The 23229-nt window shown below is 43.7% G+C and overlaps 1 protein-coding gene across 1 annotated transcript in view; it reads right to left on the bottom strand.

Annotated features, from left to right (window-relative positions):
- COL28A1 (collagen type XXVIII alpha 1 chain) overlaps positions 1-23229 on the bottom strand; it is a 128643-nt gene that overhangs the window by 91562 nt on the left and 13852 nt on the right. The window contains exons 6-11 of the mRNA XM_053262460.1: positions 23149-23202; positions 21077-21118; positions 19653-19679; positions 17851-17895; positions 10890-10934; positions 7284-7337 (exon numbers count right to left, since the gene is read on the bottom strand). Coding sequence (XP_053118435.1) covers positions 7284-7337; positions 10890-10934; positions 17851-17895; positions 19653-19679; positions 21077-21118; positions 23149-23202 — 267 coding nt within the window. The remainder of the gene's footprint in view (positions 1-7283; positions 7338-10889; positions 10935-17850; positions 17896-19652; positions 19680-21076; positions 21119-23148; positions 23203-23229) is intronic.

Below are 23229 nucleotides of genomic sequence, written 5' to 3'. Positions count from 1 at the left end.
CCCATTAATTCTATCATTCACTCAACTATACAACAGAAATCTCTTCCATGAACTGCTCCACTGGTATTATCCTGGAAACAGACTCATTATTTATATACTTGGAAAGAATAGCCACCATATAAATAACTGCTACTTTGAATTCATTCATATGTGTCTGGAAACTTAATTTTAAAAGAGCAGCTGAATGATATTGGGAGAGACTGCTAAATATCTGTCTACCATAGTATTCACATGAAAAAGGCATTGACCTTTACTAGCTGAATGGGTATTTATTGAGCTATAAACAACCATTCATTTTACTGGGCAGCTCCTTCCCGAGTAAGTTCATTCCTTTCAGCTGAAAGAGTGCAGAGATGTGAGCTTCACTCTGGAACTCACTAATGAAAACAGATGGCTTCTGAATCTTTGTATAGTGTGTTGAATCTAGATGGTAAACAATGGAGTTGTATGAATATAAATAAAGACTTGCCAAGTATTTATTTAGGATGAATATGGACCTGGCACAAACCATCTGGCTTATCCTTCAGATCCAAACTTACTTGTTATATTTTAAAAAGTAGTCGCTTCTGTCTGTTTTCTCCACCCCATGTCTAAAGTCTTTACCACTCTAATCATATATATATTTTATATATATATATATATATATATATATATATATATATATATATATATATATGAATGATACAACAGAGGTTTGGAAGGCTGTTGTGGTAGACCAAAAGCCTAAAGGTCTACTTGGTGGCAGCAGTTAAACTCGAAAGTCATGGGACTGGTGGAGACCAGACCATGACAAGTGACTGGTCTCAAGCCACAGCAGGTAGAGCAGCAGCAACAGGAGGCTGGTAGGGATGTGCATGGAACCACGGAGGCACAGTTCGGCACCGAGGGGGGTCTCGCTAAGGGCGGGGGGTTGTACTTACCCCTCCCGCTGCTTTCCCCCCTCCGGCACTCCATTTTTCTACAAAGTTTTGGGAGTGGCAGCATTCCTCCCTGCCACCCCTGCCCTCGTCGTTGGCTGGAAACAGCAGAATTAGCCACTGCACATGTGCTTGCCGCCGTGTGCGCGCACGTCTGCCACCGCTGGGCACATCGCATGCCACGTATTCCGCTATTTACAGTCAATGACGGGGGCAGGGGCGGCAGGGAGGAATGCTGCTGCCCCCAAAGCTTTGTAGAAAAACGGAGCGCCGGAGGGGGGGAAGCGGCGGGAGGGGTAAGTACAACCGGGCCACATCCGAACCAGTTCGGAGGCCTCTAAAATGGCCTCCAGACCAGTTAGGTCACATCCCTAGAGGCTGGCCCAGCGCGACTGTGAGCGAGCAACCCGGGAGGCGCACAGCAAAAGTGCAGCCAGCCAGCCCTAAGTTCTTATCAACAGGGATTAGATAAATTAATGGAGGACAGGTCTATCAGTGGCTACTAGTCTGAGGACTATAGGCCACCTCCAGCCTCAGAGGCAGGACGCTTCTAAATACCAGTTGCAGGGCAGTAACAGCAGGAGAGAGGGCATGCCCTCAGCTCTTGCCTGTGGGCTTCCCGGGGGCAGCTGGTGGGCCACTGTGTGAAAGAGAATGCTGGACTAGAGATGAGGCTTGGGCCTGATCCAACAGGGCTGTTCTTAAATGGTAGCAGTACAGTGCGATCCGTGACAATTTGCAAAACAATTACAGGACAAAAGACACAGTGGCTGACATCTGGATTAGCGCTGTGTTGGTACAGCAGTGCTAACATCCACACTAACACTATGCCTTTGTGCAGGGAGTGCAGAGTGATTTTTTTTAAAAATCTATCTCCCAAAAGTATAGCCCTAAGGATCAAACAGCCCTTGGGGACATATTTTTGGGAGGCACAGTAGGTTTCAGCGGGGAAGCAAGATAGTTTTTTTTAATCGCCCAACTTCCCCTGTGCACTACGCGGCAGTACAAGTTTCGTCTGACTGTTGCCACTGTTGCACCATGCAGTGCCAGTCCAGATTTCAGCGAATATCAACAAAAAATGTTATGCATTCTTTAAAATGAAGAAAAAACAATATTCAAACTGTAAAGAAATGATTGCAGTAGTGCACCCTTCATGCCATCCAACAACATAAGCCTCAGTTTGGAGAGAAGGGACTTGGCTGGGCACTTGTTTCCTTCTCCTTTTCCAAGCAGAGTCAGCAACAAGTTCTTCTTTCGCAGCCTTGCTCTTTCTAGCATTTTATGCCCATTGGGCTGAGCATTCTCCCTCCCTCCTTCTCAGACTCTCAGGAGGCTTCCAGCTCTCACTGAGGCAGGTTATTGCTTGCAAGGCTGTCTGAAAGGGAGGACCTGTGGGGCTGTTGCCTGAGGCCCTACATCTACAGGGTGGACCCACACTGTGGCACAGCAATAAGGACTTTTCTAATTCTGGCAGGACCAGAACTATTTTGATTCATCATGGGGGCTCCCAGAAACAATTTTTTCCCTAGGCCCCACAAAAGCTAGAGACAGGTCTGATTGCTTGAGAGGTATGTGTTCACCACACCATCCAGTTGCCTTGTCGGCAAGTTGCTCCTCTCCCCCACATCTCTCAGACAGGACTCACCCTCCATACATACACACACAAATATACCGATTAAGTTTACTTGATTAATCAAGGAAATAGATTTACAGAATAAGAACAGTCTTGCTGGATCAGGCCCAAGGCTAACTAGTCCAGCAACCTGTTTTCCACAGTGGCCCACCAGATGCCTTTGGGAAGCCCACAGGCAAGAGATGAAGGCAAACCCCACTCTCTTCCCATTGCTCCCCTGAAACTGATACTCAGAGGCATCCTGCCTCGGAGCCTGGAGGTAGCCTCTAGCCATCAAGACTAGTAGCCACTGACTGTGTATGACAAAAATATGTTACATGTTCTACACACAAACTAAAGCGGCAAATAGAGGAAGCAGGTTTTGCAGCATTCATCAAAATGATTTTAGGTTTAAGAAAGATCCAATTAAACGTAGAAGAACTGAAAAGTCTACCAGTGAATAACTGAAAAGCGTACCAATGCATGACATTTATTCTCTCCCTCTTTCCCCCCACTGTTGAAAAAGAAGAAGTAGTTTGTACAAAAGATGGCAAAAACCGAGAAAAATCGAGGCAAGGGAAAAATCAAGAGTGAGGGCACGATTCCAACCGTTTTTACTGTCACAAATATTTTCCACATATAAAAGCGGTTCCTGTGTGTCTTCAAATGTTCTGGTTGCCTCAGAAACAAGGCCAGGATGTTTCACATAATGCACGCCCACACACAATGCAATAGAAGCTACATTCATTAGACCTCCAATGACTTGACTTGACAGTCAAATGCAAAATAGTAAAATAGCAAAGTTAACACCAGTCCTGTCATTTGTAATTATTTAGCTATTTGGTGTCCAAATAGATATGGACATAATATGTATATTGAAACACACAATACATATATAAAATATCCCTGTAAATTTGGAATAGTGTACCAATAACTGGTGACTAGCAAAACAACTCAAATCCACTACTTAAGTTGGCAATTCCCATTGAAATGGTTCTTGCATTGTGGAATGTTAGTTTTAGTTAAAGGAAATTTCTGTTGGCTGATCTTGATTTCCCTCTACATCACAACATTTGTGAAGCAACCATTTGTGGAACTGGCATGATCATGTGTTAAAATATGGATTGTGACAAATGTGTATAACATGGAGTGGGAAGAAGAGAAAGGGTGGATGGGAGAAGGCCCTATCTGCCCTTCTCTGCCCCCAAAACTGCTTCTCTCCAATTGATTTTCTCCTGCAGTTTATCCCACATGACTTTATGCCCCGGGGTATCCAAAGAGCGAATCTGCTTTGGAGCAGATTCAAGGCAGTTTAATTCGGGGGATTAGATGGCCTGTCCACATTCCCTGAGATCTTTTTCCTGTGCGTTCCCACTGGCTTACTCTGGGTTTTTCCGCCAACCAATCACAAATCGCATCAGAGAGGAGGAGAGCGAGAGAGGTTTTTTGTTGCTGTTAGTCTGACAGTTACAGAGGAATGGAAGACCGGCATGATCAAACAGCAGAATGCTTAACCCATGCCTTTGTAAGCGACTGCCTTCATCACCTCATGTCCCCAACCCCACAAGATGATTTAAGAGGCAGGGAGGGAAGTTTATAGCAGAAATCAGAGCTTTGCTTTCTCTCGGCCATAAAGAAAATTGCAGGCTAATGGAATCAGCTCAGAAAAAAAAGGCTCAGTTGACATCCACAAAGGAGAAGTGGAGGGGCTCAACAGAAGCCTCAGATTCCCCCACCTCCACCCCGAAAAGCTGCTGAAACTAGAGGATTTTTTAAAGCTGGACATACTTTGGGCTAAGCAGAATGCGCAGCCTTGATTTGGGGGAAAACAGAGTCCTGTCTGTACTGGTCCCCGAAAGCCCATAGGGACTTCAGGGAAAATACAGCTAATATGTAAACTAGCACATTCCATGCTGGAGGAGATTTGAAGTAAAAGCCCTATGTGTAAAGCCTCCTGGAGGGACTTCATTTCAGGTCTTTGGGCACCACCAGGAAAAAAAATGACCTGAAGGAGGTTGAAGGGGAAAGTGGCAGATCAAGAAGGACTAGCAACTTCCCTACACTCACAGTTTTCCACTTTAAGCTCTCCCCTCCACCATTTTATATTGCTAAGAGTTTGGGGAGCTCTGATTATGGTGAGTAGCCTCTCACTATGGTTTTACCCAAAGGCGATATCCCATCAGAGTGCATGGGGAGAAAGGTTAGATCATGTTTCGTAATACAAGCGATTATTGAGAGAGAGATCTTCTAAACCACTCAGACTTGAGGCTAGATCACACGATCATCAATTGAGTAGGACAAGCATCCTCCCCAAGTTTGGGAGTTGACTGACCAGGAGAGAGATCTTGCAGTCATGGTGGATAGCTCATTTAAAGTGTTGTCTCAGTGCGTGGCAGCTGTGAAAAAGGCTAATTCCATGCTAGGAATCATTAGGAAGGGGATTGAAAATAAAAATGCTAATATTATAATGCCTTTATATAAATCTATGGTGCGGCCACATCTGGAGTACTGCGTACAGCTTTGGTCACCGTATCTTAAGAAGGATATTGTAGAACTGGAAAAGGAGCAAAAGAGGACAACCAAAATGATCAGGGGCCTGGAGCACCTTCCTTATGAGTCTAGGCTACAGTATTCTGGGCCTCTTTACCTTGGAGAAGAGGCGACTAAGGGGAGACATGATAGAGGCATATAAAATTATGCATGGAGTGCAGAGGGTGGACAGAGAGAAAAATTTCTCCCTCTCTCACAACACTAGAACCAGGGGTCACCCCATGAAACTGAAGGTCAGGAAATTTAGGACCAACAAGAGGAAGTACTTTTTCACACAGCACATAATTAATCTATAGAATTCCTTGCCATGGGATGTGGTGATGGCCACCAGCTTGGATGGCTTTAAAAGGGGCTGAGGAAAATTCATGGTGGACAGGTCTATCAATGGCTAAAGGGGACAAGTCATGCTTGCTACCACAAGATCAGCTCTCCTCAACAAAAACCAGTGTTATAGGCAGGGCCGGACTGGGGGCACTGAGAGGGTGGTGGAATGTATGTGGGGAGGGGCCAGGTTTTGAGCAGAATGGGTAATTAAGGGTGGGGTGAGGTGGGTGGGGCACACCGGGAATATGCCCTGTTGCCCTAAGGGCAGTCTGAGCCTACTTCTCATGACCAATCGGAAGGAGAGGAGGTGGGGCTCTCCGGACAAGGAGAGGGGGAAAGGGGAGCCGGGCAGCTGGCGCGGGGAGAGCCCACTGAGCGCAGCAGGGCGCTCCAGGCAAGGGTGCACCGGGAAAATGCCCTGCTGCTCGGTGAGCCAGTCCAAGCCTGTTTATAGGAACAGAAGAGGCTGCTTTTTACTGAGTCAGACCATTGGTCCATCTAGCTCAGTATTATCTACCCTGATTGGCAGCGGCTCTCCAGGGTTTCAGGCAGGAGTCTCTCCCAGCTGTACCTGGAGATGCCAGGAATTGAACCTGGGACCTTCTGCCCTACCACTGAGATACAGCCTTTTCCTATACTGTCAAAAGCAGAGTTGAGGGAATCTGTGGTAGAAAGAACTTTAACCCTGCTGTTCTTTTGAAACTGAAGGCACTAACTTTGATGCAAGTGTCTGGGGTGGCTTATCTCATGCAGTAAAACTCAGTCAACATCTGAAAGGAGCTAATTAACTTGCAAAAAGGAAAAAGCACTCAATTCACAGCTCAAACAGAGGTCACTAGTTGCTTGGTTCACTAAAGAGAAAACAAAAGTAGGTTGGAAGGAATCCAACATTTTTTCCAGGAAGTCCAAAATATTTATGCAAATGTGCTATACCTTTTATCATGTTCCGCTTATTAGTAGCAACTTGGAAAAACATGTCACCTTAACCACTGTCAATATCTTAGCCAAGTGTTACGTTGTATCATAAACTCATGTGCCCTCATTCTTTCTAACCTAATGTAAAATTACGGCCGAGTGCCATGTACTATTACTATTACTATTACTATCATTTATTAAATTTATATACCGCCCCACACAAAAAAGTCCCTGGGCGGTTCACAATATAAAACTATTAAAACATTAACATAGTTTAAAATAATTTATTTACCTGATCATATTGGATATGTAAACCACTTTTTGCTGAAAATTGATATATAAAGTGGTAAAACCCTTTACCACTGCTACAACCCCTGCTAACTTGGCAAAGAGGCACCTTTTAACATGGTGATTGTCTTTTATTTAGCAGGGGGAGAGTAACTGGCCCTCTCCACCCACAGTACAGCATCCCTCCAGTGACTGTTGCTGGTGTCGATCTTATGTTTCTTTTTAGATTGAGAGCCCTTTGGGGACAGGGAGCCATCTTATTTATTTATTATTTCTCTGTATAAACTGCCCTGAGCCATTTTTGGAAGGGCGATATAGAAATTGAATAAATAAATAAATAAATAAATAAATAAATAGGTGGCAGCATCCAGACTGTTAATCACTATTATATTGAAATGAATGGGTCTTAAATTAGTCATGAGTCATGACTAATGGGTCTCATTGATTTCAACAGTGCTCAGTCATGACTAGCTAGTTTTGATGTTGCCTAATAACAACAATGTATGCATGGGATGTTTTCTGTTCCCCACTTCTGGTGGCAGCTTTCCACATTCCCCAGAAGACATCAAGGTCAGGGCACAAAAGGTGCTGCTGAAACCACCCCCCCCCCTCATGCATGTATGATCCTCTCTAGATCCCAGCCTTTAAAATTATATATCACATGTACTGTATCTTACCTTATTTCCTTGAATTCCTTTTGGACCAGGTTCACCTGGAGGGCCACCAATTCCCTTTAGCAAAATAAAACAAGGGATATTTGTTTCCTAGCAATAACATATTAATCACAACTTTGTGCACCTAGTAACAAAAAGGCACCTGTAAAGAGGTACATGAATCCTTGCAAGAAATGAGGATGCCATATTGTGTTCATTCATTTTAATGGTGAACCAAGAAAATGGCCCTTGCTCTTTATTTGGCGCTGCTTTTTTGCTTCCTTTGGTGGAACTGCCTTTCAGTGCAATATCCCAGTTTCTCTATTAAGTCTGAGATCAAATTGGGCCTTTAATATAAACAAGAGGGAAAGTTCAGACCAAAAAATTATTACAAGTCAATCATTCCAAGAGTTCAATAGGCTCTCTTGAATCTGAGTATACCTATTCAGGTTCCTCTTGTAGTTATCAGTCACCCCTCCCCCTAAAGAGTTAACAGGGAGTGAACTCTTGTTGACTGACATGCTGGTGAACTCCAGGGCAGCCATTCAACACACCAGGTAGGTGGGACCTAGAGGGTGGTTGCAGGGAATTCTGGGAACAAGAAGGACAGGTCTTTGTTAGAGGAGAGAAGGACATGTGGCCATGGAGGATGGGTGCAGCAGGAAAATGACTCTGTGGAGCCTTGAAAGATAGGAGGGCAGGAAATTTGAATTCTCCTCTGGAGTTTGGTGAATTCAAGGAAAGGAAGCCTGGGTTTTGGCTTTGGGACGTTTTGTCTAGGGGAAAGTTTGTTTAGTCAGACTTTGTGTTAGAATTTCTGTTTCTTTGATCTGTGCTTTGTATATCCCTGATACTGTTCTAGTATTGATTATCTGCAATGTAATTAAAATAAGAAACACTAGCCTATGCCCATTCTACCTAGGGTGTTGCAAAAATGTTGCTCTATAAACATTTAAACTTGCATTAAGACAAACTATCTTTGTAATCCTATTAAGTATTCTTGGCCGTATTTAAAGCTGAGAAAGCCTCAGACAGAAGTAGTGTGTAGTACTTGAATAGAACTGTTTTTAAGTCTTTTCTTTTCACAAGTCTCTCCAAGTTGGTTTTTAACTCAGGAAAAAGAGGGGGAAGGGGGGGAGTTCTCTGGGGCAAACACATCCTCAAATGCTCAGCAGCTAACAGTTTTTCTCATCCTGTGTAAGCTTACAAATGGGAAATTGTTGTACTTATCTAATAGCAAAATAAATAAGAGTTTCCCCTGGGATTCCACCACAAGCTGAGGGAGGTTCAAGCTCTGTTGATAAAGCAGCATGGTGGTGATGACAGCCTTTGAACCTATCAATAGTACAGAAGAATTTTAGGAGAAACCTAGTCCTGCAGCTCAGCAGGGTTGATTCAGCATTTCTTTCCCTCACGTGAGCTTGCTTTGAGACAAAGACTTTAATCCACTACACTATATACCTGAGTATATAGGTATACTCAGTATACCTATTATCATATTCATCTTATACTTCTGGGGAATTGCTGTAGTGATATTAGTTTTCTGTTGCTGCATGTTCTGTTAGTGACTAGGCACTATGGCTATCCAAATTATGAACTTAAATTTGTTAAAATATAGATGTCAGGTCACAAAGAAAGAACTCTGCCTTCTAACTCTGGAAACATGAGTTGGTCATTCAAGGTTCAGTGCTTGTTTGTTTGGTTCAGTGCTTGCTTATTTATTTATTTATCTATCTATCTATCTATCTATCTATCTATCTATCTATCTATCTATCTATCTATCATATTAAATAAATACATATGATTTATTTGTGCCTTCCTTATGGACGGGCACTCTTTGTATGCTCAGAGCTGCTCTTCTCTTCAGCCAGAACTGTCCTTGAGAATATTGTGCTAAGGGAGAATCAGGCCCTGAAAAGCAACACCAGTTTCAAAAACAACTCCCATGACTTGATACAAACAAGATTCAGTCTTAATTCAGAAATGGCCTAGTGCTGTACAACTGTCATAGGAGTCACCATTCCTTCCCCAATTTAATTTGACAATTTAATTTGAGAAGATTGTAGATACCTGGACTGAAAAACTCAAGGTTGAAGCCAAAGGCATGTATAACATAATCAATATTTGACAGCAACATAACAGTTTCCTTCAATTATGTAATAACACATTATTTGATCAGATCAGAATACAGTTATACAATAATGCAACATGCTATAATTGGTTGTAAAACATTTGAGAAAATCCCATCTTAAATTCCCTATGATATATAACCAGGGCACTTCAGTAGCAAATTCCATATAATTTGCTGCCATGGGAACTCCTCTTAAGCAGAGGGAAACATTTATGAGGAAATACTAGACATTTTTCTACCAGAACAAAGACTAAAGAATTGCCAGTGGATGGGCGAGGGGTCAGCAGTTCCACTGAGAAGGCAAAAATGTTCTCACAGTTCTACTTTAAGCTAAGCACTACGGTTGCAGAACAGAACGTTGAGCTTGTAAATGCCCCAACCAAGAGCATGACAACCGGCTCCCTTTGAGTGTTATCGATTAAAAAACAGAGAAGAACACTTGGACTGCCCGAGAACATAGCAGAACAAACCAATCCATTGCTTGGGTTCCTAGAATGAAGAGGTCCTGCTGCCAAAGCACATACAAGAATATAAGAATCCTGCTGGACTGGACCATGGATTCAGCATCCTGTTTCAGCAGTGGCCAGCCAAATACCGCTACGAAGTCCACAAACAGAGCATGAAGGCAACAGCTCTTTCACACTGGTTGTCTAACTGAGCAAAGAGGCACCTTTTAAAAGTAGTGATTCTCTTTATTTAGCAGGAGAGAGCAACTGGCTCTATCCATCCCCAGCACAGCATCCCTCCAGTGGCTCTTGCTGGTGTCTGTCTCAAGTTTCCTTTTTAGATTGTGAGCCCTTTGGGGACAGAGAGTCATTCTATCTATCTATCGATCAATCGATCGCTCTGTTAATCACTTTGGGAACTTTTGTTTAAAAGCGGTATATAAATATCCATCATATTCATCTAGTATTCAGATGTATATTGCTTCTGCACAGAGAATTTTAATTGAGTTATTATGGTTATCAATGTATGCAACAACATTATGCTGCTGTATGTTCCATTTTCACTTCCTAAGCTTGCAGGAACATGCAGTTTGCAGAATGCTGATTCTTCCTCAGCAAGGCTTGTTCTTCTAGATGTTTGCCAGATCCAGCTTTATTAGCTTTATTAATGCTTCTTTCAACCAAGCATTAGGTAAGGCAATTTATCTGAGAGAGACCTTTGCTTGGTAGGTCTGTAATCTCCTGCTTCTCCCTTTAGATCCTTGTTTGAAAATGAATGTTACATGGACTGTCTTTTAATTCTCTGGTAAAAAAAAGGTTGATGTTAGTGATAAGAACTCAAGCTTTAAACCCTAACTTCAGCCTCTGCCCCTTGGTTCTCTCTGCTTCATGTTATCCACAGGCACTCCCTATCAGCATCTCAAACTTAAGTTTAAAAAAGGACTTTGCTATGTTACACACAGTTTTATGGCCTCAATGAGAAGTATACCAAAGCCAACCATGTATCACAAATCTATTGATGCTGGAATACTGACAACCATTCCACAGACTCACCTGAGGGCCTCTCGGTCCCTTTGGGCCAAAAGGGCCTTCCAGCCCCTGTGCAAATAAAAGAAAACAAACATTAAAAAGGAACATGTTCTGATTGATATGGCATGTGGCTAAAGTACTTCTCAGTTCCCTCCTTGCTAATACAGGTGCAATATTCAGTCCATACAGGTGTAAGTGGGGATGGGAAGAATGTCCTCTTCCTCCCACTGCCTTCTCAGCACTATTTGTTCTTCTACCTCCATAGAGTTGGTTCATATAAAGGCTCTCTCTGCGATTGGAGAGCTTGGGATCAGTGTTCCCTGTAATAGGGATTCCCAGATGTTGTTGACTACAACTCCCATAATCCCCAGCTGCAACAGTCTTTGGCTGGGGATTATGGAAGCTGTAGGCCAAATTCACATGTAACATGGAACTGTGGGTCCAATGGACCTGTAGTTCTGCATGCCAATCCCTCTGCTCTCCCATCTGAATTTGGAAGTTCCAGAGAGCTGTCTCTCTGCAGTCAGTGAACTGCAGAGGGGTGGGGGAGCTGGCTGTGCAGGCTTCCTTCTTGACAGGACAGCCTGTACAGTCAGTTGGGTTGGAGTGAGGAAGGAGCTTTCTCCCTCAGTTCCAGTTTAATGGGACCCAAACTGCAGTGCCAGCATTCAGAGGTAATGCTGGTGCCACAGAACCAGAGTTAAGGGTGGTGAAACTCCACTCTGACCAAAGGTTCAGAGTGGAGTTTGGGGGACTTTTCACTCAACTCTAGGGATATGCTAACTGGTCCGGCAGCCCAGTGGTTCATTCTGGATATTTGGGGGTTTGGGATCAAACTGAAACACCCCCCCCCCTTTCAGTCCGGACCGGAACCGAACCACTGGACAGGTCCTCGATTTTTTTAAAAAAAATTAAAATTAGTGATAAATACCTGTAGCCCCTTCGGGGGGCTTTCTGTAGGCCTCAGGGGAGTCCATGAGGGTTCCCCCTTCCCCCGCCGGCCTCCCTCATCACCACCGCGGCCAGGTAAATGTAGTAATTTTGGCCCTATCAGACCTCCGTAAAGGTGAGCAGCGGCCATTTTGGCCACTGCCACGCATGCACAAATGCCCTCTGCAAGGTCATAGGCCATGCCAGGCCTCACAGAGGGCATTTGCGCATGCGCGGTGGTGGCCAAAATGGCCACCGCTCACCTTTATGGAGGCCAGAAAGGGCAAAAAATACTACATTTTCCCTGCCATGGAGGTGATGAGGGAGGCTGGCAGGGGGAGGGGGAACCCTTGCAGACCCCTCCCTGCAGCCTACAGTAAGCCCCCCAAAGGGGCTACAGGTATTTATCACTAATTTAAAAAAAAAATTAAAAAAATGTAGACCACCACCACCCCCGGACCAGACCAGTGGGTTCAACTGGGACCAGACCAAACTGGCCTGGTTCCGTTCGAGGCCAGTCCAGCCTCGAACGGAACCAGGCTAGACGGTTCCGTGCACACCCCTACTCAACTCCCATTTCCTCAATTCAGTTCCCTCAGTTGCTGTTACTTTGGAAACTGGAGTCAAAGGGACCTCCGGTTACCTATTATGTCTATATGTGGCCATAGTCGACGACATCTAGGAGCCCCTGTTACAGGGTACACTGCTCATGATTCCCAGTCACATGTACAAAGCATACATGCATAAGTTGAACATGCAGTGCTCAAAGGTGGAGCCTTCTGCCACAATCCCCCTCCCCAATTCCAGGGATTCAGTGTAACCTGTTAGTAATCTGAACAGGACTACTATTCCTGGGAATTGTTGTCCTCATGATCCATGTAAGTGTTGGTAACTCAGAGGTTTATTATTATACAGGGTTATAGAACCCTCCCATGCATGGCTCCAAAACATAGGCCTGCAGCAGGGTCACAGAGAAGAAAGGAATGGAAAGAATGTGCTTGCTTGCTCTCTCTCTCTCTCTCATTCAATTTATATACTGCTTATCATTAAAATACAGTTGTCCCTCACCAACCACAAGGGTTCTGTTCCTGAAAAGCCTCGCGGTTGGCAAATTCATGGTAGGTGAGACATTGAGAGTAATGGGAAACGGGGTTAGGGGGATCACGATCGGGAAAGTACTTTAAAATGAAGGAAAAAATAGAACAAATCCCCCCTGTCCCCCAAAAATGATCCCCTGACCCCCAGAAATTGCCCCCCCAAAAAACACCCAAATTTTTGGGGAAAGGTGCCAAACCATGAATATTCTAGTCACAGTTGGCGCAGGTGGTGACAGTTTTCCAATCGTGGATACTCAAATCTGTGATTAGGAAACCCATGATAGGTGAGGGGTGACTGTAATCTCAAAGTAGTTTACAATATAATTAAAACAATGCATAATTACAATACAGAGGTACAGATCTCAAAAATTATCGTAATATAAGAGTACAGATAATATAAATATAAAAATGATCTCTCTATAAAAATTTAATAACCCATAAAACAACAACAACAACAACAACAACAACAACACAAAGCAGTAGCAGTAAAAACAGCAACACAATACTCTCATTGTATTCTTCACTCGCCTGGGTGAAGAGCCACATCCTTACTTTTTTCCTGAAAACTGTCAAGGAAACTGAAGAGCAGATTTCAGCTGGGAGAGCATTCTAACTAAGGGCTTTAAAGGTCAAAAACAACATCTTGAACTGGACCCGGAAACAAATTGATAGCCAGTGCAGCTCTTTCAGAGTGGGTGTAATATGTTCCCAATATGCAGCTCCAGATACAATCCTAGCTGCCACATTTTGCACTAGCTGCAGTTTCCAAATATTCTTCAAGTGCAGCCCCATGTAGGGAGTGTTACAGTAATCCAGCCACGATGTGACTAGGGCGTGGGTAACTGTAGCAAGTTCTGCCTTCTCAAGAAAAGGATGCAGGTGACGCACTAGCCAAAGCTGTGCAAAAGTACCTCTGGCCACCGCCTCCGCCTCAGCTTCCAAAAGCAGAGCTGGGTCCAGAAGTACTCACAAGCTGTGCACTTGCTCTTTCAAGGGGAGTGCAACCCCATCCAGAACCGATCGGACCCCTTCATCCTGATTGGCTATCCTATTGACCAACAGCACCTCCATCTTGTCTGGATTCAATCTCAGTTTACTAGCCCACATCCAGCCCATCACAGCCTCCAAGCCCCTATTCAAGTCATCCGCTGCCTCCCTAGGATCAGGTGATAACAAGACATGGAGCTGCGTGTCATCTGCATATTGCTGACAACGCAGTCCATGTCCCTGGATGACCTCTCTCAGTGATTTCATGTAGATATTGAAGAGCATGGGGGACAAGACCAAACCCTGCGGGACCCCACAAGCCAATGGCCAAGGAGTCGAGCAGTAGTCCCCCAGCACCACCTTCTGGACCCTCCCCCAAAGAAGGACCAAAGCCACTCAAAAACAGTGTCTCCAGTCCCCATATTCGACCAGCGGTCCAGAAGGATGGTCGATGGTATCATATACCGCTGAGAGTTCCAGCAGAATCAGCAAGGACGAACTCCCCCTGTCAAGCTCCCGGCATAGGTCATCCACTAGGGTGGCCAAGGCAGTCTCAGTCCAAATCCAGGACAGAAGCCATATTGACAGGGATCTAGATAATCCGTATCATCTAAGACCCTCTGCAGCTGAGACACCACTACATGCTCTATCACCTTGACCAAAATGGGGAGGTTAGAAACAGGCCTGTTCCGGTTGGAGAGATCAAGGGAGGGCTTTTTTAATAGTGGTCTCACCACTGCCTCCTTGTGGCATGATTACATCCTGCCCTACCGTAATGAAGCACTGATTAGAACTTTGAGCTATAATGTTGATTATATTTAAGAGGACAGTTCACAGGTAAAAAATACAACATATGAGGGAAGGTGCAAATGGTCTATTTAAAAAAAAAAAACTCATCACCTTCTCAAATAAAGATGCTTAGGCTTTCCTGGTGGGAGCCATGACAGTTAAACCAGGTTAATTTCATGTTAATTACAAAAAGGAATAGCAAAGAATACCCTCATACAGGTGAAACTCGGAAAATTAGAATATCGTGCAAAAGTCCATTAATTTCAGTAATGCAAATTAAAAGGTGAAACTGATATATGAGACAGACGCATTACATGCAAAGCGAGATAAGTCAAGCCTTAATTTGTTATAATTGTGATGATCATGGCGTACAGCTCATGAAAACCCCAAATCTCCAATCTTAGAAAATTAGAATATTACATGGAACCAAGAAGACAAGGATTGAAGAATAGAACAATATCGGACCTCTGAAAAGTATACAGTGTACTGTGCTTGATTGGCCAGCAAACCCACCTGACCTGACCCCATAGAGAATCTATGGGGCATTGCCAAGAGAAGGATGAGAGACATGAGACCAAACAATGCAGAATTGCTGAAGGCCGCTAATGAAGCATCCTGGTCTTCCATAATACCTCATCAGTGCCACAGGCTGATAGCATCCATGCCACGCCGCATTGAGGCAGTAATTGCTGCAAAAGGGGCCCAAACCAAGTACTGAATACATATGCATGCTTATACTTTTCAGAGGTCCGATATTGTTCTATTCTTCAATCCTTGTCTTCTTGGTTCCATGTAATATTCTAATTTTCTGGGATTGTGGATTTGGGGTTTTCATGAGCTGTACGCCATGATCATCACAATTATAACAAATTAAGGCTTGACTTATCTCGCTTTGCATGTAATGCGTCTGTCTCATATATCAGTTTCACCTTTTAATTTGCATTACTGAAATTAATGGACTTTTGCACAATATTCTAATTTTCCGAGTTTCACCTGTATTTCAGTTCACAACTCGATATATGGCTTTCACTCCAGGTTGCAATCTAGAATATACAGGACATTCAGTGGTGCAGCAACAATGAGGGTGGCCCTGGTATGAGATCTGGGGTGGCCCTCATCACTGTAGTCATCACCTACCACTCACCTGCTGCTCACCCACCACTTGCCTGCCCATCCTGCTTCCCTTTGCCAGGCTTCATCATGGTCTAATGACATCACTACACTGGCACAGGCATCTAATATTATTAGACCATGCCACAGCTAACCAAGGGAGCACACCACCTGGCAGAAGCAATGGGTGAACAGACAACCAGCAGGCGGCACAGAGGCAGGTTGGCCCCATGCCTGGTGGTGACAGTGCAACTTGGTGACATTGGGCGCCTGGTGTCCAGGTAACCCAAGAGTTGGAGTACGTAGGGTGGGGGGAGAGGCTGTTGGTGCTCTCTGGAGACTGGTAGCCTGGGGACATTTGTCCCCCTTCCCCCTGTTCAATTATACACCTGAGGACATTTCCCATACCAATAGCTTTTTGTTGTTGGGAACTAAGCATTTGAAAATCTAGAAACTTATCTCACTGGCAATTTCCATCCATTTTATGGATTCATGTTGGGCGGGGGGGGGGTGGGAGGGAAGAGAAGCTAAAAGGCAATTATAATAGTGAGCCGTTTTCTCTTGGGCAACGCCCTTCTTCCCCTTTAGCCACTCTTGCTCACTCTCATGAGTGGCCCCCTTGAATGTATATATCTCAGTGAGTGCTGTTACCAAGAAACAAAGACTAATGATGGAAATAAACATGCCTAAGCTTGTTCTTGGAAGACCAAACAGCAGCAATTATTTGTATTTTGATCTATTCTGAAAGCTGTAGACTGCACTGGCTGGGCTTGAGGGAAACCCAGGCTTCTGAGCAGTGAGAAAACACTAGTAAGCATTGCTGAATTCTATGCAGTAAATTCTATGAAACAAAACAAGACAAGAAGTTGTGTAAGGACATCCAGCAGTACAGTCAGTTATTCAGCAATGCCAATCCCTCCAGATGACAAATGGGTGTCTGAATATCAGAGCTGCGCTCTTGATCTTTTGCTCCATACTTGTCTGATTAAATGACCATCATGACAGGTCATTTTCTACTGGCATGGTCTCTGCTTCATTTATTCATTTTTTTATTATTTTAAATCTCTGATTCATTTTTGGCAATGTCTTAATCTCCTTTTGAAAGTGGGAATCCTGTGGGTGATGAGAACTTTGGCCTGTTCAGAAGTTTCCTCAAGGACATAATCCATTATGGCTTCTAATCCTTTACAGATGTCCAATGCCTTCTTCATCTTGCCCTCAATAAAAGCTGAGCGACGGACAAGCTCTTCCCTTATATTTCCGCAAGCTTGACATATGGTTTCTGTGTGAATTTTCTCTCTCCTCATTTTAACTGCCAGCTGCTAACGACTGCTCTTTTGTCTTCACACATGTTACATGATCGCCTAAAACTTCTTCATATGCTGCTAGTGTAGTGTAGCTGCTTTTTGAAGACTCAATTGTAATAAATCCTTCAACACTTGGAACAACTCTGCTAACTGATGTTAAGCAAATATGATGGTCGTGGGGAAATAAGATTTCTTTATCACTGTCAGTGCCATAGAGTAGCACGTGAAATGGGCTCTAGCCTACATTATGTCCAATTTATCAAGAGTCTTCCTCAACCATCACTCTAGAGGAGCCAACCAACACACACCTGCACACACGCAGAACCCACAACACGTACCATGCAGCATTCAGCAACCCTGACATGTAAACAACAGCATTGTCAGATTGTGAGAATGCGGTAAGATGACGATTTCACCAGACAGCTTGCAAACATTTAGTGCGGGGCCCTCGAAAATGCAGGGCCCGTAGCATATGGTACTTTTGCTACTAGGTTAATCCGGCACTTAGCCCTGGGTTCTTCATTTAGCTTCATCATCCAGGGGTGGCCTAACTGGTCCTCTGCAGAGTTGGGTCATTTGTCAGCAGTCTCAACCTAACCAAGAAGTGATCTGTCCACAACAAGGGAACAAAATCAACTTCCCCTGCCCCCAGATCACCCATTTTAGGCAGCATCCAATCCTTTGCACCTTACAAAGAAAGCACTGAACAAAATGTTGATACATTGATATGCATATGACAACCCATTTAAACTAGTTTCAACTTACTCTGTCTCCTTTCAGTCCTGGAGTTCCGCATTCTCCTCTGTCACCCTACAAATACATATATATATAATTGGCATAGCTTTATGGTGATATTTCATGCTAACATTTTTAGCCTACATTCCTCATGGAAAGCAGTCTTACGAGGTTTTTCTGTGGGTGTCCATACGTCTCTAATGTTTGTCCCTAACAACTTTGCAATGCCTAGACTGATTTGGACCAAATTTGGTACAGTTGTAATGCTACATGGGGGCACCTCAACGGCATATTTTGTGATGATGCCATCCACCCTCAATGGTGTTTTAGCCTACTTTCTTAATGGTAAGTAGCCTTATGAGATCACCTTGCTGTCTCTGTGTGTGTGTCCATGTGTGTGTCACTTAACAACATTGAAATGCCTGGACCAATTTGGACCAAATTTAGTACAGTTGTGATGCCACATAGCGACACCTCAATGGCGTATTTTGTGATGATGTCATCCACTCAAATTCAAGATGGCAGCTCTGTGACCTTTTGGGGTGGAAATTGGGCTAACATTTGATCTCCTAAACTGATTTGCACCAAACTTGGTATACATGTTAAGATTATAGAAGATGTAAAACCTGATATCCCATAAGTGAATTCCACCCACTTCAAGATGGTGGTTGTGAGTTCCCCACCCCACCCCGCAACAACTTTGCAACACCTGGACCAATTTGGATCAAATTTAGTGCCACATCAGGGACATTTCACCAACGGGATTTATGATGACATCTTTATCTCATTGCCATCTTCCACCTTTGCACAGTGCACCCTGTTCTTACAGACATGGCTCTGGCAACTACTGCTTTACCGTACCCTGCTTATTGCAGTTGGTGTTTTACAGCAAAAAGTGCATGCATTTGAAGATGGTAATCATCAATTTAAACCAGTGATTCTCAAACTTGGGTCCTCAGGTGTTATTGGACTTCAACTCCCATAATCCCCAACCAAAGGCCACTGAGGCTGGGGATTATGGGAGTTGAAGTCCAATAACACCTGAGGACCCAAGTTTGAGAATCCCTGATTTAAACTTTAGTGAAAGCAACATAGGCAAATTAGTTCTTACCAGAACTTCTTATATTTTCATGTAAGGGTTTGAAATGCAATATTCTCCAATTACTCTAATCATATAGATCCAGGATGGTAAACACTTCTAAGTGTATGAGCCACATACTTCATATGTCTTGGAACTACAAGCATATCAGTGTTCAGTCCATCTTCATACATTCCCAAAGCCTACACCTTCATACCCGAGCTATACAACCTCTGATCACCCTACTGTTCTGGTCACCTTATGTCACAGCATGTACTCTTTGCATTTCATGACCATTTGGCCCCACTCTTTACAATCTTTTCTTCATATTCAGTGTCCAGGGGCAGTCTAAGACATTGTGCTGCCTAAGGCAAATATGACACACCAACTATTTGCTTAGGTCATGCTGCTGAGATAGTGGTGGTGATGACATGTGTGATACCCTTTCAGAGTATCACACAAAGCCAGGGAGTGGGGGCAGGGGCAGGGGCTTCACTGAGGGAAAAGAGGTGCACCCCAGTTCAGTGGGCCAAGGAAGGAAACATGAACACCATGCTCCGGTGATGCAAGGAAGATTGGCAACAGTGGGTGGTGGAGGGCATCCGTGGCTGCCCCTTGGGCTCCTTCCCCTACCCACAACTGAGGTGACTGCCTCCCCTTGCCTCATGGAAGGGCTGCCCCTGCAGTGTAAAAGCAGAACTGCTCAACAGATTAAAGTTTGTAATACATTGCTTAATACTCTTAACAATCTTACCTTGTCTCCCTTATAACCAGAACTTCCCTATTTTAAATAAACAAACAAATAAACAAACAAATAGTCATTACGGCTATTTAAAAGTATATGTAAAGCAATTAGATACTAGTTATATGCATTAATTAACCACAACCATGGCTAATTACATATACACATTGGCTAGCATCCAGGCTAATACTGCGCATGTGCAAAAATATTGCGCTAGCCAGATGCGCTAAGTCAGGAGCTTGCAAAAGGAGCTATCCAGCCTGTTCTGAACAGAATGATTAAAGACAGCAGAAGCGCACCGACTGCTGTGACATCTCTTCCTCATACATTTTGCAGGGAACTTCTGCACAAAACTACAACTGTGAATATCCCCACAACCTTGCATAGGTATGTGAGCTTCTGGCAGTAGTGCAACTTTGTTGACTACACAAGCGCAACATTGGTCTGGAAATCAGCCACTGAGACCATGACTATGAACTAAACTCTTAAATCAGCACAACATACACAATAAAAACCAGAATGCATAACTTGGGGGTGGGAGCAGAATTGAGATGCCATCCTTTAAAGAAAAAAATTAAAAGAATGTGCTTCTTCCCAAATCCTACACCGTGTCCTGTATGTGGGAGTTGTAATAGAAGCACTTTCCTTTCCATGCATTCAATGAAGAAAGCCAACCTGTACAATCATTTCTTTACATAGAGACCCTATGTACACAGACTCCTATGCACAGAACAGCACCACACAAACTGGCTTCCCCTAAACACATGGGTAAGGGAAGTATTTCCATTATAACTCCCATATACTGGATAGATTGCTGAATTAAAATGATTATGAGCACATCTTCGTACCTACAACAGGATTGATTTGCTGAAATCAGTGATGACCCATTTTGCTGCTGGTAAACATTTGGCTTATATTTTTACATTACAATACATTAAGGATTACACATCACATCTCAAAAGACTTCAAAGTTGTTTAACCAGGTGCATTTACTGTTGAAGCATCATGTGAAGGCCCATAGCTTCTGGCCAGTAATTATTTAGGTTGATTTAACAAAAGTTCATTGTAGAGCTCACTATTTCAAAGTTAAGGCCTCCCAGTCTTTCTTAGTCTTGGATAAGGCACCTGAGAATTGCTTAGGTCCCACTCTGTGTGAAATCAGCACAGCTAAGTTAATGGTAGCCAATGAGGCTCTGACCCCTCCATGACATTAGATGGTATCAGCCAAAGGCATCAAGAGAAGTTGGCTATCAGAGAGCATAAAGGTTGATGGGCAGATTTTGCAAGAAACCAAACTAGAGTTCTTTGCACAGATAGGCTTTTATAAGAATTATAATTCTTATTATAATTAGGCTCTTATAAGAATTATATAAGATAGGTTCTTATATGTTTTATAGGATAGGCTCTTATAATAATTATAAGAATCATCTACATACCTCTGCACCTTTTTCTCCAAGCTCTCCTTTCTCAGCTTCACCCTAGAAACCATGGAAGAAACCAGTAAATGATGCTTTTTTGTTCTGAAAAGGCAATTATATTTTTATACAACTGAAGTACAGAGCACAAGTTTGATAGTGGTTATAAAATACTGATCAGGATTAAAAAAACAACTGGCAAGTAAATCCAATTTGCTATAGGAATCCACAAATACCACTTTCACAGAAGAAAACATGTGAAAAATTATACCTGAATTTTCTCTCTGATATGAAGCTTCTTCACTAAAAGAGATGCTCTCAAATCTTCCCTTGCAAATCATAAACCATTTTGTATTTTATTTTATTCTTTCTCGGATACAATCATTTTTAAACAATTCAGGAAATGAATGAGCCCGATTCAAACAGAAGGCAAGCAGCAACCCACAAGAAGTACAAAATGTGGGAGAAGGACAATATGGAGCTAGCATTTAGGATGTTAGTTGGGAGAAAGAAAGAGCTGAGGAAATGGAGTGTGGCTCCTATCCAGGACTGAATAGGACATCTAAGGGAAACTATCTCAAAGCAACGGTGAGGTGGAAATTCCTCTACATCAGGGGTTCTCAAACTTGGGTCCCCAGATGTTGCTGGACTACAACTAGAGATGTAAATTTTGGGCGGTATAAAAATATGTAAAATAAATAAATAAATAATAAACTTCCATCACCCCCATCCCCAATGGCCTTCAGCCACTGGGATTGGGAATGACAGAAGTTGTAGTCGGGCAACATCTGGGGCCCCAAATTTGAGAAGCCCTGCTCTACATACTTCATTATAATCCAACACAGATTATAGGAGGGACAGACAGAGGGGACCCAGGCTGGATACGAGGCTGCCTGGTAAGCAATAGCTAGGATAGCAGATAGGGCTTAAAAGCATGGACACTGGAAGAAGACAATGAGGCTCTACACACAGGGCGTCTGCGGGGCATCTGCAGGGAGCCTGCTCTCCCCACAGACAAGCCATCCCTGGGTGGCTGGATCAGCTGTCCACATGATTACCGGCTCTGTCACGGAGCCGGTAGGGGTGGCGGGGACTGGGAGCTGCCTGGTCCCCGCAAGTCCCAGGATTCCAGAAGTCCCAGCACTTGCGCAGGGCATCCGAGGGAGACCCCTGAGGCTGGGAAGCTTGTTGTAGCCTCCGGGTCAGGGGTCTACTTGCACTACTAGATGGAGTTAGCCGAGCACTCACTCCATTAACCTCGTTTAAAGGGGGGTACTTACCGAGGTTTGCTTCCCGTGGCAGCACACAACCATGGGGAAGCAGGCTCGGCTCCCGTAGCCCGTTTTCCTGTGGTCATGAGAATCGCCTCATTGGGATCCAGCGGCATTGCTAGGTATGTAAAAGATCCAGGGACATGGGCCCACAGTCTACCTTTTGATAATTCAACTCAATCACTCCCCCACCACTGAATAATTACATGTGTTTTTTCCAGGTCTCTAATATTATTATACAGTACCTAGCAAGGTGGAAGCACCAGAGAGCTAGGTGAGGTGAGGAGCTACTTCCCATGCTCTGTGCAGGGGCCTCCACTGCTCCACTTCCTTTCTAGAAGAGGTCACAGAGGAGGGAGGTGGCCGATGAGATTTGCAGCTCTTAACAATTCATTGGGGACCCATGCCTCAAGGGTCATCCTTTAGTGATACCCACCTAATGAAGTAGGGTCTCCAAGATTCAGCACCTTCAGAGGGGGTGTAAATAATGTGATCATTGGGATTCTTTAAGGTGCTAAAGTCTAGCTGGGTAACTCAAAGAACTTTGCAAAGGAATGAAGATTCCTGATGGAATTCAGGATTGGAATTGTTTCTTCCTATGGAGCCCCACCAAAATAATCAGAAAGCTCTGAAGATGAGTAGACTCTGGAAATGTTTAACAAGGAACTGCGGTGGCCCACTGACTCAGGGGATTTTACCTTCCCCTGTCTAATCACACCACAAAGAATGATTCATTTCATAGGTTTTGAATTGTAATTGAATAAAGCTTTAATTTAGTCCTGCATTACTTTAACGAAATAAGTTTTGCTTCTGCTAATTTACCTTCTCTCCCTTAGATCCACGTTCACCCTTATTCCCTCGACCACCATGTTCACCCTTGAGAAAAAAGAAAGGTATTATTAA

Source organism: Hemicordylus capensis, chromosome 6 (assembly GCF_027244095.1).
Source record: "Hemicordylus capensis ecotype Gifberg chromosome 6, rHemCap1.1.pri, whole genome shotgun sequence".
Classification (NCBI taxonomy): domain Eukaryota; kingdom Metazoa; phylum Chordata; class Lepidosauria; order Squamata; family Cordylidae; genus Hemicordylus; species Hemicordylus capensis.
This window is presented reverse-complemented; position numbering and strand designations above follow the sequence as displayed.